The sequence below is a fragment of the Phocoena sinus genome, chromosome 3, assembly GCF_008692025.1.
Source record: "Phocoena sinus isolate mPhoSin1 chromosome 3, mPhoSin1.pri, whole genome shotgun sequence".
NCBI classification, from domain to species: domain Eukaryota; kingdom Metazoa; phylum Chordata; class Mammalia; order Artiodactyla; family Phocoenidae; genus Phocoena; species Phocoena sinus.
The window spans coordinates 38,929,020-38,944,733 of record NC_045765.1 but is presented as its reverse complement, the minus strand read 5'-3'; the positions used below and the strand labels follow the sequence as shown (position 1 = coordinate 38,944,733).

Below are 15,714 nucleotides of genomic sequence, written 5' to 3'. Positions count from 1 at the left end.
CGAGTCATTTTCGTCAGTACCTGCTCTGAACCTAGCACAATGAAAGAAGAATAAAAGTTTAAAAAAACCCAGTAAGAACTAAGATCTTCGGGTGCTTCTGATGTGTAACCCAAGGCTCTCTCCCTTATGCTTCCAGAAGCCCTGCAGCAGTGTTGCGACCTCTCCCAGCTCTGGTTCCGAGAATTCTTCCTGGAGTTAACCATGGGCCGGCGAATCCAGTTCCCTATTGAGATGTCCATGCCCTGGATTCTAACAGACCATATCCTGGAAACCAAAGAACCTTCTATGATGGAGTAAGAGGCAGGGTTGGGCCAGCAAGGAGGTTCCCGAGGTGCAGGTAGAGGGCAGTTTGCCAGCCAGCGAGCCCTGTTCTTTCCAGAACTTTCCAGATGAGGCAGTGTGCCCCACCCAGGATCAAATCACCACCAGATGTGACTCAGCCTTGCAGAAAAGTTCAGAAATCTACCAGCCCAGCTGTCCTTCCTAGGTTCATAACAGCCACGCTGGGAAAATTATCATCTCTGGGGATAGGGAAGCTAATGGCCTTAACGGCCACCAGATTTCTTTCAGTCCCAGACTAATTCTTTTCAGCCTTGCATTTATTAACATCATGGACTTTGCTTTCTGTGGGCAGACAGTAAAGTAAGTCATTCCTAAGTGGAGGCTGGAAACATCCTAGGCCCTGAAAGGGTCTCTTTTTCCTAACTCTGAATTTGTTCACCCAGCTGTTCATATTTCCTAAGCAAGTTTAAATCTGCCTGCCTTAAGAGAGATCATTAGTGAGCTACTGGCTGTTGTTTTTCCCTCTTCAGATACGTCCTCTACCCTTTGGATCTGTACAACGACAGCGCCTACTATGCTCTGACTAAGTTTAAAAAGCAGTTCCTGTACGATGAGATCGAAGCTGAGGCAAGTGATTGCTTCTCCTTTTGTTCTTATAATAGTGTTCCAAGAGTCTGGACTTTTCAGGTCTCTAGCTGGGCACAGAGTGGGGTGTCTTAGTCCATTTGGGCTGCTGTAATGAAATACCACAAACTGCAGGGCCTATAAACAACAGGAATGTATTTCTCACAGTTCTGGAGGCTAGAAGTTTGAGATCAGGGTGCCAACCTGGTCAGGGGAGGGCCCTCTTCTGGGTCCCAGACTTCTTGCCATGTCCTTATGTGGTGGACAGGGCCAGGGAGCTCTCTGGGTCTCTTTTATAAGAGCACTGATCCCGTTCATAAAGGCTCCATCCTCGTGACCTCATCACCTCCCAAAGCCCCCACCTCCTAATTCCATCACCTTTGGGGGTTAGGATTTCAACACATGAATTTTGGGGGGACACAAACTTTCAGACCATAGCATGGGAGATCAGTGACTTGCTTTGGACACTGACCTTTATAAACGTCATTATCATCAGAAGGGACCTAGAACAGGATGTTAGTCTTTCTTTTTCAGATGTTCAGGGATGGCAAACTTGAGAACTGTATGGGTAAAATGAATTTCTAATGGGTCTTTTACAGTTGGATTAATTGGCTAATAATAATAACAGTAATGCTGCCTATCAATTATTATATGTTTACCATTTGCCAGGTATAGTACTAAGCACTTTATGGACATTTTAAATAGTCTTTACAGTAATTTAAGAAGTGTATGCTACTGTCTATTTTACAGATAATAAATCTTAGAGTGTTCAAGTATCATTACCTCCACATCACACAGCTTATAGAGTCTCATTCTAGTACTGGTAGCATGGAAATAGCCATCCTCTCACCTATGAAGCTGTTGAATGGTCCCTCAAGGGCTTTATTTCTGAAATCGTCAGGAAAGGCTGGGATATGCTGCAGTTACAGACAATCACACATTCTTAGTAGCTTGGGACCAAAGGTTCATTTCTCCATTGCATGTTGGCGGGAGGCTCTGTTCTATGTAGTCTTTAATCTGGGACCCATCTGGGATATTCACTAGTTGCCATGGCAGGGGGATGTGTCAGGGTGAATCATACTCTGATACTTAAAGCTTCCACCTGGAAGTGACATGTCATTGGTCAAAGCAAGTCTCATGGCAGTGCCTCCTTTCAAAGAGGAGCGAGGAAGTGCAGTCCTACCACGGGCCAGCAAGGACCAGAAACAGGGGATCAGCAGTGCTAAGGACTATGAAATATCTCAATTGTGTCATCTGGAAATTGGAATGAGAGTCTCTGCTCCACCTAAGTACATGGGATTATATAAACGTAGAATGAGGCCAATTTTCACACAAATATAAGGCATTCTTATTTATAAAGGAAAGATGTAAGTGTCTTAGGACAAGCATTACCACCAAATTAGTTTGAAAGTTTATGTATTTCAAAGGAAATCTAGTACAGATGCTGCTTTCTTTCTAAATCTTCCAGTTGCTATGGGAGTTGAAAACCTTGATGGGCCGCAATGCAAATCTATCCTGTTTGTCTCCTGAGCAGTACACAAACTTGGAAAGGAAGATTCCAGTAGACAAGTTAATTGGTTGCATCACAGCTTGGACAGGTCCATTTTCCAATAAGATTTTAGATAGTCATGTTCTCCAACAGGTTGAAAACAAAAATTCTAGAGTGTCATATGTCCAAGTGACATTTTAAAAATAACTGTAGGGGCTTCCCTGGTGGCGCAGTGGTTGAGAGTCCGCCTGCCGATGCAGCGAACACGGGTTCACGCCCCGGTCCGGGAGGATCCCACATGCCGCGGAGCGGCTGGGCCCGTGAGCCATGGCCGCTGAGCCTACGCGTCCGCAGCCTGTGCTCTGCAACGGGAGAGACCACAACAGTGAGAGGCCCGCGTACCGCAAAAAAAAAAAAAAAAAAAAAAAGTAAAGCACACAGATAAGCCCTGGATAACACTGGAGGCCATGGAGCAGAAGTATAGATTGAGACCCCGAGCTCATGGCCTGCCCCCCTTTCTCTTCCCATCTTCAGACTCTGTTCTGAATCAGGAAGGGCCTATGTGTGGATAACCAAGCTTTGTCTCCCTCCTGTGCCCCTTGGCCAACCCCAGGCCCTAGGGGTACACACACCTGCCGTACAGTGCTCTCTCAGGGAGGAGCCCAGGGAAAAGAGCACACAGGGCCTGGAAGGGACTTGGGCTATTTGGGCAAGAATATTCAAAGCTGGGTATAGAAGAGGGGCATGAGTTGGGCACCCCACCCTGGATCCTACGGGTCCTTTGCCTGAAGGAGGCCCCCTTAGGGATCCTTGAAGCTCAGACTCCAGGGCAGAGGCCTTGGTTATGTGCATGTGAGGACAATACTGCACACAGCACTGTGTTTTTATGTTCAGAATAACATTTAGTGTGTAAAATAAAAGATACGAAAGCTCTTTGAATAAAGAGTTAACCTTACGGAACTGGGAGTTTGGTGCAAAAAGGATTGAAGATTAATCACCTAAATACAGTCTATTTCCTTTGAAGTTATACCGTTACCCTGCTACTATCAGAGCCCATCTCTTTAACGCCCCACCTTTGGCCGTTCCCTGCTCTTGCCATCATTGGAGGATTTGCTTTCGATCCTCTGTGTCTGCTGTGAACTTTCTTCTCACCTCAGCATCACATTCTGCCACTGACATGATGAAACACTGAAAAGGCAAGACGGTCTCTTATTCATTAAAAACCAAAGCTTTTTAAGCAAACTGGTTTTAAAAAGGTTTTTAAATTTTTAATGACCATCAACTTCTTCATTTGCAAAGCAAGGTAAAGTAAAATAAAAGGAAAAGACAAGAAATTCTATTGGGAGAGATGAGGGGACTGATATGTATAATTACAGGATGTGAAGCCCTATCTGGCGTTCCCCCTGGGCAGGCACCTTGTAACAGCCAGGAGGGGACCAGTGGGGACAGTGGTTCCTCAACAGCTTTTTGAATTTTGCTTTCTTTGTGCCTGGTTGAGGACCTTGAGAGCAAGAGACCAGACTTCTCAAACTTAGTTGGCCACAGAATCTTCTTTTTTTTTTCCTGCAAAGCATCTTGCTTCACCTCACACTTCAGGCAGTCCTGCACCACTGCCCCTTTCAGTTGCTGAAATTTCTCTAAGAAAGCCGGACAGACACCATTGACATTTCCTGCTTCTTCTTCACCAGGTGAACCTGTGTTTTGATCAGTTTGTCTACAAGCTGGCGGACCAGATCTTTGCTTACTACAAAGCAATGGCTGGCAGGTATGAGAGCCCCAGGGCTATGTGCAGCAAAGCTTCCTAAGATTGCCACCTGGAAGGCAAGGTTCTCTGTTGCAAAACCTCCCTTCTCCTTTAGGACCTAAGGAAATCTGAGTGATTCCGTGGGCCTGGATTCGGTGCTAGAATGTAGGAGAAAGGAAAATAGGCAGATGTGGTGCTAGATCTCATGGAGCTTACAGTCTAGTGAGGAAAACAGACATTAATAAAAACTACTGAATGCACAGTGTCAAGGGAGGTTCCTACGAAGGACAAGCTAATGGGAATATATGACAGTTAAACCTGAACTAGTCTTTGGGATGGGTAACTGGAAGGGCTGTCCCGAGAAAGTAACCTTTGAGTTCACATCTGAAGTTGATAGGACTTGATTAAGTAAAACTGGGTGAAGAGTAGGGCTAGAAATTGCAGGCAAAACAAACTACTTGTGCAGAGTCCCTGTGGCAGAAGCATAAGATGAAGAGCATGCCTACTTCTACTTTGTAGGGCTGTTGAGAGGATTAATGTGAATTAGTACACGTAAATGTCTCATTCACGGACCACAGAGTGGGCAGCCTGCATGGTAAAGCTGGGCAGGTAGGCAGGGCCCAGGTCTTGCGGCCTTGTAGGCATTTGTCCTAGGAGTGGAACACCATGGGATAGTTTCCACAGCATGACAGTGACCCAGTTTGATTTTTATTTTTAGAAGTTTGATCTTTTAAAAACATTAAACTGTAGAGAACGGATTGGAGGTGAGCAAGAATGGGAGTATGAAGGCCAGACAGAAGGCCAAGGAAGAGGAGAGATCTGGGCATATGCCAAGTTTTACAGGCTCATTGGTATTGTCAGTATGGGTTGATTTAGACCTCCGAGAATTCCTGGGTTTGAGGAACCCATAATAGTACTGGTCAAAAAAACCCTGCCTACATAGATAGACAGATAGATAGATAGATAGAGATAGAGATATTTCCCTTTTTATTGGAAATCCCAGTGTACCAACCAGTAGTTTCAAGGATTGTTACTTTTTTTCCCTACAATAAAAATTTGCTTTGTTTTGCTTTCAACAACTTGAGTTGTTCTGATGGAGTTCAGACAGGAGGTGGTATACAGATGCACAAGTGTCTGTTAACACAGAATGTGCATTAAATGAAGTGAATGGCTCTTAAGGATGTAAACTATAGAAAGCATATGCATAGGGTTTCAGGGAAAGCACAGAGAACACAGCCTTTCACAAAGGAGTCACTTCACAAGTGTCTGGATTGAATTGCATGGGGTTCTAACAATGAGTGGGCTTCCAGCTTCTCTAAGATAATTTTCAAATATGCTGGTCCATTGTCTGTGTAAACAAACTCAGACTTGTCAAACCCTGGGTCCTCTATATATTTAATTTACAAAATATCCTTATCTGAAATAGGAATCTTAATCTGTATCCCTCCTTATAAGATCAGTGGTTTGTCAAAGATACGGGAAGTTGGGGGAGATTGTGAGAAGTTGGGAGAGTCAGAGAGCACAGGAGGGACAGAGTGATCTAGATCATTGCTGTGCATCAGAAATACAATGCAATCACAAATGTTGGGTCACAGATGTAATTGTAAATGTTTTAGTAGCCATATTTTAAAAATTAATTTAATACTATATTTTATATAATCCATTATATCTAAAATATTATAATTTCAACATGTAACCAATAAAAAGTTATTAAGGAAATAGTTTTCAATGTTTTTTTTCCTAAGTCTTCAACATCTAGTGTGTATTTTATACTAATAGCACATCTCAGCTTGGACCCGCCACGTTTCAGGTGCTTAGTAGACTCACCTGGTGCGTGGCTAATGTATTGGACAGTGTAGATTTAGATGATGTCACTTTCCTGCTTAAAAACTTTCCGTGGCTTCAGTTACATCTAGAAAACATCTAACCTCCTTACTGTGGCTTATATCGTCCCACATGGTCTGGCCCCCAGACTAACTTTATAAATTCATTTTTGCACCGTACTCTCCAGCACACCTGCCCCTTATCTACACTGACCATTTTTCCTTTTTCTCAACGTACCAAGCTAATCATGCCTGAAAGATTCTTCTCCCAGATCTTTCCATTTTTAGCATTTAGGTCTCTGTCCAACAGAACCTCTTTAGAGAGGTTTTCCCTGACCTCCTAACATCAAATGATCCTGTTTTATTATTTTCAGAGCACTTACTACTCTTCAATCCATGGCTCAGTGTAAAAGGTCATAATAGAACATCTAATTCATAGGATTGTTGTGAGATTAAAAATGACTCTCTGCATGTACGTGTATGCCTGGTGAATAGTAAATACCATGCAGATATTTACTGTTATCTGAAATTATTTTATTCCTCTGCCTATTTATTTATTATCAGTCTCTCTTTACTAGAACGTAAGCTCCATAAGGACAAGAACTTTGTATCCTCGGTACCTAGAATGTTTCCTGGGATATACTAAGCAGGGACTCAATTGCTTTTATGGTGAATGAATAAAAGCAAGAAAGCGTCTCAACTTCTGTGTTGCCTGTCTTTAACGCAGAAATTCTGTTTCACGTGTTGAGCTTTTTGGGCTGAAAAAAATTAGAAGAACTTTGCTCTAGATCAGAAAAAAAAATATTTAAAATATATAAGATAGCACTTCATGAGTAGATCCTGTGGTTTAAAATACACATGGCTGGGTGATTGATCACCATTCACCGTCATGTTTACTGGCCTTATTTCACTTTTATCCCTTCCAGTGTCCTGTTGGATAAACGTTTTAGGGCTGAATGTAAGAATTATGGAGTCATCATTCCATACCCACCATCCAACCGCTATGAAACGCTGTTGAAGCAGAGACACGTCCAGGTATGGTGACAGAGGTGGAATGGGCAGGAGAGAGGAACTGTGACGTTAGCCTAGAGATTGGAAATCAGGACTGCTTACCATCTTCCCTGGGTATTGCCCCGCGTGGGCTGCTGACCATGGATGTAACACCCCCTCAGAATCTTACAGTCAAGAGGCATTGGGCTTCCTTTGGTTCAAGTTCTAGGCTTCTCAGCCCAGCTGCCATTCACCTCTGATGAGTAGCGGCCACCTTTGTCCTCCCATCATAAGCTGCAGCCCACCTCCTTCAGTCGAGACTAATGTTCAGAAATGGGTAAATCTACCCCTGAACAGGGCCCATTATGGTTTCTTTTTATGGAGTTAGTCTCTGTTAACATTTGACCCCAGATGTAGAGGAAATTCTGCCAGGAACTAGAAACATATCCCTGCTTAAAGATGTTCACGTGAGCCTGGCAGACAAAAATAAGAGATGCTCCAGCAGACCTTGCATCCTACTCCTAAGTCCTGCTGTCAGCCACCCAGTGTTGAAATGGCCTTCATGCTGTGACCTCTGTGTGCACACGTGTTTGTGGAGAAGACCTGGGTGAAGGGAAGCAGGGCTGAGACTGAGAAGATGCCCTGGATAAAGAGGAGAGGATTTACCCTGGAAGCCCTGGATATTCCCATTACTCTGAGAAATCTAAGAAATGGAGAATCATAAGAGGAAAAAAACATTTTCACCTCTGCCAACAGTAGGGGGTCAAAGAGAGTTTTTCCTTCAGCCTCTCAGAAGATTACAGCTATCAGTTACCAGTGCAGCTAGAATTAGTCATAGGACATTAATCCTGAGCGCTCTGTGTGTGCTATAAGGAGCCTTAGTCAGTTGGTGGAAAATCTCTCCCCAAAGGGAAGCAGAAAAAACTAAAATAGTTGAGAATAATCCTTGGGCACCTAGCAAAGTGCAGTGCACACAACAGGTACTCAATAAATGTTCATTGCTGTCTATGTAGCATCTGCAGTAATGCCCATGTGTACCCCAGTGGAAATTATCCTAAGCTATATTTTCCAGCCTGTAGTCAGCCTTTCTCCTCATGCTTTTTAAATTCATCCCCATAAAGGTACACGGTAGGCCCTTGCTGGGGGGACTGCTACTCCCTGGTGACTGTGAACTGGGGCACAGGACGGATACAGGAAGAACTTCAAAGGTAGATTCAGGATGTCAGCAATGCATGGGGTACCAGAGTGTGTCCTGAGCCTCCTCCTACAGTCTGAATGCATCGTATTTTTCCTCAACTTTTTTTTTTAAATAGATCTTTATTGGAGTATAATTGCTTCACAATACTGTGTTAGTTCCTGTTGCACAACAAAGCGAATCAGCCATATGCATACACATGTCCCCATATCCCCTCCCTCTCACCCTCCCTATCCCACCCCTCTAGGTCATCGCAAAGCACCGAGCCGATCTCTGTGTGCTATGCTGCTGCTTCCCACTAGCCAACTGTATTACATTCAGTAGTGTGTATATGTCCATGCTACTCTCACTTCACCCCAGCTTCACCCTCCCACCCCATGTCCTCAAGTCAATTTTCTGTGTCTACCTCTTTATTCCTGCCCTGCAAGTAAGTTCATCAGTACCTTTTTTTTTTTTTGATTCCATATAAATGTGTTAGCATACAGTATTTGTTTTTCTCTTTCTGACTTACTTCTCTCTGTATGACAGACTCTAGGTCCATCCACCTCACTACAAATAACTCAATTTCGTTTCTTTTTATGGCTGAGTAATATTACATTGTATATATGTGCCACATCTTCTTTATCCATTCATCTGTCGATAGACATTTAGGTTGGTTCCATGTCCTGGCTATTGTAAATAGTGCTGCCATGAACATCGTGGTACATGTCTCTATTTAAATTATGGTTTTCCCGGGTATATGCCCAGTAGTGGGATTGCTGGGTCATATGGCAGTTCTATTTTTAGTTTTTTAAGGAACCACCATACTGTTTTCCATAGTGGTTGTATCAGTATACATTCCCACCAACTGTGCAGGAGGGTTCCCTTTTCACCACACTCTTGCCAGCATTTATTGGTTCTGGATTTTTTAATAACGGCCATTCTGACCTGCGTGAAGTGATACCTCATTGTAGTTTTGACTTGCATTTCTCTAATGATTAGTGATGTTGAGCATCCTTTCATGTATTTGTTGGCAATCTGTATATCTTCTTTGGAGAAATGTCTATTTAGGTCTTCTGCCCATTTTTGGATTGGGTTGTTTGTTTTTTTGATATTGAGCTGCATGAGCTGCCTGTATATTTTAGAGATTATTCCTTTCTCGGTTGCTTCATTTGCAAATATTTTCTCCCATTCTGAGGGTTGTCTTTTTGTCTTGTTTATGGTTTCCTTTGCTGTGCAAAAGCTTTTTAAGTTTCATTAGGTCCCATTTGTTTATTTTTATTTCCATTTCTCTAGGAGGTGGGTCAAAAAGGATCTTGCTGTGATGTATGTCATCTAGTGTTCTGCCTATGTTTTCCTCGGAGAGTTTTATAGTGTCTGGCCTTACACCAGGGCCTTTAACCCATTTTGAGTTTATTTTTGTGTATGGTGTTAGGGTGTGTTCTAATTTCATTCTTTTACATGTAGCTGTCCAGTTTTCCCAGCACCACTTATTGAAGAGGCTGTCTTTTCTCCATCGTATATTCTCACCTTCTGTATCAAAGATAACGTGACCATATGTGTGTGGGTTTATCTCTGGGCTTTCTATCCTGTTCCATTGATCTATACTTCTGTTTTTGTGCCAGTCCCATACTGTCTTGATTACTGTAGCTTTGTAGTATAGTCTGAAGTCAGGGAGCCTGATTCCTCCAGCTCTGTTTTTCTTTCTCAAGATTGCTTTGGCTATTCAGGGTCTTTTGTGTTTCCATACAAATTGTGAAATTTTTTGTTCTAGTTCTGTGAAAAATGCCAGTGGTAATTTGATAGGGATTGCATTGAATCTGTAGATTGCTTTGGGTATACAGTGATTTTCACAATGTTGATTCTTCCAATTGAAGAACATGGTATATCTCTCCATCTGTTTGTAACATCTTTAATTTCTTTAATCAGTGTCTTATAGTTTTCTGCATACAGGTTTTTTGTCCCCTTAGGTAGGTTTATTCCTAGGTATTTTGTTCTTTTAGTTGCAATGGTAAATGGGAGTGTTTCCTTATTTCTCTTTCTGATTTTTCATCATCAGTGTATAGGAATGCAAGAGATTTCTGAGCATTAATTTTGTATCCTGCAACTTTACTAAATTCATTGATTAGCTCTAGTAGTTTTCTGGTAGCATCTTTGGGATTCTCTAAGTATGGTATCATGTCATCTGCAAACAGTGACAGTTTTACTTCTTTTCTGATTTCGATTCCTTTTATTTCTTTTCTTCTCTGATTGCTAAAACTTCCAAAACTATGTTGAATAGTAGTGTTGAAAGTGAGCAACCTTGTCTTATTCCTGATCTTAGTGGAAATGGTTTCAGTTTTTCACCATTGAGAACGATGTTGGCTGTGGGTTTGTCATATATGGCCTTTATTGTGTTGAGGTAAGTTCCCTCTATGGCTACTTTCTGGAGGGTTTTTATCATAAATGGGTGTTGAATTTTGTTGAAAGCTTTTTCTGCATCTATTGAGATGATCATATGGTTTTTATCCTTCAGTTTGTTAATATGGTTTATCACATTGACTGATTTGCATATATTGAAGAATCTTTGCATTCCTGGGATAAACCCCACTTGATCATGGTGTATGTTCCTTTTAATGTGCTTTGGATTTTGTTTGCTAGTATTTTGTTGAGGATCTTTGCATCTATGTTCATCAGTGATATTGGTCTGTAGTTTTCTTTTTTTGTGACATCTTTGTCTGGTTTTGGTATCAGGGTGATGGTGGCCTCGTAGAATGAGTTTGGGAGTGTTCCTCCCTCTGCTATATTTTGGAAGAGTTTGAGAAGGGTAGGTGTGAGCTCTTCTTTAAACGTTTGATAGAATTCACCTGTGAATCCATCTGGTCCTGGGCTTTTGTTTTTGGAAGATTTTTAATCACAGTTTCAACTTCAGTGCTTGTGATTGGTCTGTTTCTATTTCCTGTTTATTCCTGATTCAGTCTCAGGAGGTTGTGCTTTTCTAAGAATTTGTCCATTTCTTCCAGATTGTCCATTTTATTGGCATATAGTTGCTTGTGGTAATCCCTCAGGATCCTTTGTATTTCTGCAGTGTCAGTTGTTACTTCTTTTTCATTTCTGATTCTTTTGATCTGAATCTTCTCCCTTTTTTTCTTGATGAGCCTGGCTATTGGTTTATCAATTTTGTTTATCTTCTCAAAGAACCAGCTTTTAGTTTTATTGATCTTAGCTATTGTTTCCTTCATTTCTTTTTCATTTATTTCTGGTCTGATCTTTATGATCTCTTTCCTTCTCCTAACTGGGGGTTTTTTGTTGTTCTTTCCCTAATTGCTTTAGGTGTAAGGTTAGGTTGTTTATTTGAGATGTTTCCTGTTTATTGAGGTAGGATTGTATTGCTATAAACTTCCCTCTTAGAACTGCTTTTGCTGCATCCCATAGGTTTTGGGTCATCGTGTTTTCATTGTCATTTGTTTCTATGTATTTTTTGATTTCCTCTTTGATTTCTTCTGTGATCTCTTGGTTATTTAGTAGTGTATTGTTTAGCTTCCATGTGTTTGTATTTTTCCACAGATTTTTTCCTGTAATTGATATTTAGTCTCATAGCATTGTGGTCGGAAGAGATACTTGATACGATTTCAATTTTCTTAAATTTACCAAGGCTTGATTTGTGACCCAAGATACAATTTATCCTGGAGAATGTCCCATGAGCACTTGAGAAGAAAGTGTATTCTGTTGTTTTGGATGGAATGTCCTTTAAATATCTATTAAGTCCATCTTGTTTAATGTATCATTTAAAGCTTGTGTTTCCTTATTTATTTTCATTTTGGATGACCTGTCCATTGGTGAAAGTGGGGTGTTAACGTCCCCTACTATGATTGTGTTACTGTCAATTTCCCCTTTTATGGCTGTTAGCATTTGCCTTATGTATTGAGGTGCTCCTATGTTGGGTGCATAAATATTTACAATTGTTATACCTTCTTCTTGGATTGATCCCTTGATCATTATGTAGTGTCCTTCTTTGTCTCTTGTAATAGTCTTTATTTTAAAGTCTGTTTTGTCAGATATGAGAATTGCTACTCCAGCTTTCTTTTGATTTCCATTTGCATGGAATATCTGTTTCCATCCCCTCACTTTTAGTTTCTATGTGTCCCTAGGTCTGAAGTGGGTCTCTTGTAGACAGCATATATATGGGTCTTGTTTTTGTATCCATTCAGCCAGTCTATGTCTTTTGGTTGGAGCATTTAATCCATTTACATTTAAGGATATTATCCATATGTATGCTCCTATTACCATTTCCTTAACTGTTTTGGGTTTTTTATTGTAGGTGTTTTCCTTCTCTTGTGTTTTCTGCCTAGAGAAGTTCCTTTAGTGTTTGTTGTAAAGCTGGTTTGGTGGCCCAGCACCACTTACTGAAGAGGCTGTCTTTTCTCCATTGTATGTTCTTGCCTCCTTTGTTGTAAATTAGGTGCCCCTATGTGCATGGGTTTATCTCTGGGCATTCTATCTTGTAGCATTGATCTAATTTTCTGTTTTTGTACCAGTACCATACTGTCTTGATTACTGTAGCTTTGTGGTACCGTTTGAAGTTGGGGAGCCTGATGCCCCTAACTCCGTTTTTCTTTCCCAAGATCTCTTTGGCTATTTGGGGTCTTTTGTGTTTCCATATCAATTGTAAAATTTTTTGTTCTAATTCTGTGAAGAATGCCATTGGTAGTTTGATAGGGATTGCATTGAATCTGTAGATTGCTTTGGGTGGTCTAATCATTTTCACCATATTGATTCTTCCAATCCAAGAACATGGTATATTTCTCCATCTGTTTATGTCTTCTTTGATTTGTTTCATCACTGTTTTATAGTTTTCTGAGTACATGTCTTTCGCCTCCTGAGGCAGGTTTATTCCTAGGTATTTTACTCTTTTTGTTGTAGTGGTAAATGGGAATGTTTCCTTAATTTCTCTTTCTGATTTTTCATTGTTGGTCTATAGGAATGCCAGAGATTTCTGTGCATTCATTTTGTATCCTGCAACCTTACCAAATTCGTTGATTAGCACTAGTAGTTTTCTGGTGGCATCTTCAGGATTTTCTGTGTATAGTATCATGTCATTGGCAAACAGTGACAGTTTTACTTCTTCTTTTCCAATTTGAATTCCTTTTATTTCTTTTTCTTCTCTGACTGCTCAAAACTCTATTGAATAAGAGTGGTGAGAGTGGACATCCTTGTCTTGTTCCTGATCTTAGTGGAAATGCTTTCAGTTTTTCACCATTGAGTATGATGCTTGCTGTGGGTTTGTCATATATGGTCTTTATTATGTTGAGGTAGGTTCCCTCTATGCCCATATTCTGGAGAGTTTTTAACATAAATGGGTGTTGAATTTTATCAAAAGCTTTTTCTGCATCTATTGAGGTGATCATATGTTTTTTATTCTTTAATTTGTTAATGAGGTATATCACATTGATTTGCGTATATTGAAGAATCCTTGCATCCCTGAGATAAATCCCAGTTGATCATGGTGTATGAGCCTTTTAATGTGCTGTTGGATTCTGTTTGCTGGTATTTTGTTCAGGATTTTGACATCTGTGTTTATCAAAGAATAACACAGTAAACACACAGATATACTTTGTAGCCAGATTCATGATTATTCATGTTTTAACCATATTTGATTCACTTTCTTTTTCTCATATATGTGTTTTTTCTCTCTCATAAATATAGTAAGTGTAGTTTAAATATATGTTTATAGTATATATAATTTAAAAAACATATATATATATATATAAATATTAGGTTGACCAAAATGTTTGTAACATCCTATGGAAAAATACCAAATGAACTTTTTGGCTAACCCACTATAATAAAATATATATTTTAATATACATACTTTTTTCTTAGCCAGTTGAGAGTAAGTTGGAGACATATGACACTTTACTGCTGATACCTCAGCGTGAATCTCCTAAGAACAAGGACATTCTTTCATCATCCAAATAGAATTATCATACTCAGGAAATTTAATAATACTGTTTTCTTCAGAGTCCCTATTTGTCCTGGCCATGTTGTTTATAATTTTAATACAATTTCCTATCAATGCATTGCATTTAGTTGTCATGTGCCTGTGTAAACAAACCATAAGTAACCTTGTATCTCTCCCTCTGTCTCTCTCTCTTCTGTGCAGCTGTTGGGTAGATCAATTGACTTGAACAGACTCATTACCCAGCGCATCTCTGCCGCCATGTATAAATCCTTGGACCAGGCCATCAGCCGCTTTGAGAGTGAGGACCTGACCTCCATCGTGGTAAGAGATGGGGGCCCTTGTGCGTTCTGCTCTGGGACTCCTCAGACTAGAAGCCTCATTGGGGGTTGTTGTTAGCCCGGTACTGAGCTAGTTACAGAGAAGCAATGGGTCTCTTTCTCATCTGAATGAGACGGGGAAAAAAAAAAAGATTTAAAAAGAAGAAGAATAATCTTACCTTCCTGGTTGCCTAGAGAATGGGAGTGGAGGGGGCGTCTTGAGATCTCTAGAAATGGCCAGCCCTGGGGCACAGCTGCTTGTCGTTTAGGATCCTACAGCTCTGTAAAGTAGCTGGGTGGTCCTAACAAACCAGGGAAGGTTACACAGCAGCGTCAGCTTCGTGGGTGTGCAGTAGCATAGAGCCCACAGAGGCTCTTCACTGGTTTAATGCTCTGCTGTCACCATCTTGGAATTCTTAATCATTTTCTAACAAGGGTCCCCACATTTTCATTTTGTGCTGGGACGTGCAAATTATATAGTTATTCCTGATGCACAAGCATGGGACAGGTCTGCTACCTTCTTTTATTAATCAGCAATTTGAACTACTCTCTGCTAATTCTTTCCAAGAATTAGAATAACTTGATTGATCAATCTTTTGGTGAATCAAAGGAAGCTTTTAACGCTTCAAAAGCAGATGAGTAGAAGGAATGAGAGAAGTAGAAAATCACCATTAGAACACCACAGTAGTAATGGTTGCAGGCAGGATCCAATAACAGATGCTAAAATTAGCGGGCAGAACTTTGCGAAGAGTATTTTATGATTCTTCTTATTATGAGGTTTCTAGAATAGTGAGGTTTATAGAGACAGAAAGTACAGTGGTGTTTGCCAAGGAATAGGGAGTTAGTGCTTAATGGGTACAGAGGTTCAGTTGGGGAGATTAAGAAGTTCTGGAGGTGGATGGTAGTGATGGTGGCACAACGATAAGAATGTATCTAACCCTAATTTAAAAAGGGTTAAAATGGTAAATTTTATGTTATCTGTATTTCACCAAAGTTTTTAAATTACTCAAAAATTTAAAAAATACTTAGAGAAGAAAAAGCATTCTTACATAGTCTCGAATTATCTCCTTTAAGGTATTTATTAATTGCAAAGGGAAGAATACTAATTTTACAATGGGGAAATCTAGCAGACACCATCTTTTTTTTTTTTTTTTTTTTGCAGAATATTTGTTATTTTTATGTTTTCTCTTTTTTTTAACATCTTTATTGGAGTAAATTGCTTTACAATGTTGTGTTAGTTTCTGCTGTATAACAAAGTGAATCAGCTATACATATACATATATCCCTATATCCCCTCCCTCTTGCGTCTCCCTCCCACCCTCCCTATCCC

General features: G+C 40.4%; 1 protein-coding gene across 2 annotated transcripts in view; it reads left to right on the top strand.

Annotated features, from left to right (window-relative positions):
* The window catches only part of CYFIP2 (cytoplasmic FMR1 interacting protein 2), a 131,996-nt gene that overhangs the window by 57,042 nt on the left and 59,240 nt on the right, over positions 1-15,714 (top strand). For both annotated transcript variants that reach the window (XM_032627786.1, XM_032627787.1), the window contains 5 exons: positions 137-293; positions 813-909; positions 4,084-4,160; positions 6,889-6,997; positions 14,269-14,388. In XM_032627786.1, the coding sequence (XP_032483677.1) occupies positions 137-293; positions 813-909; positions 4,084-4,160; positions 6,889-6,997; positions 14,269-14,388 (560 nt within the window). The remainder of the gene's footprint in view (positions 1-136; positions 294-812; positions 910-4,083; positions 4,161-6,888; positions 6,998-14,268; positions 14,389-15,714) is intronic.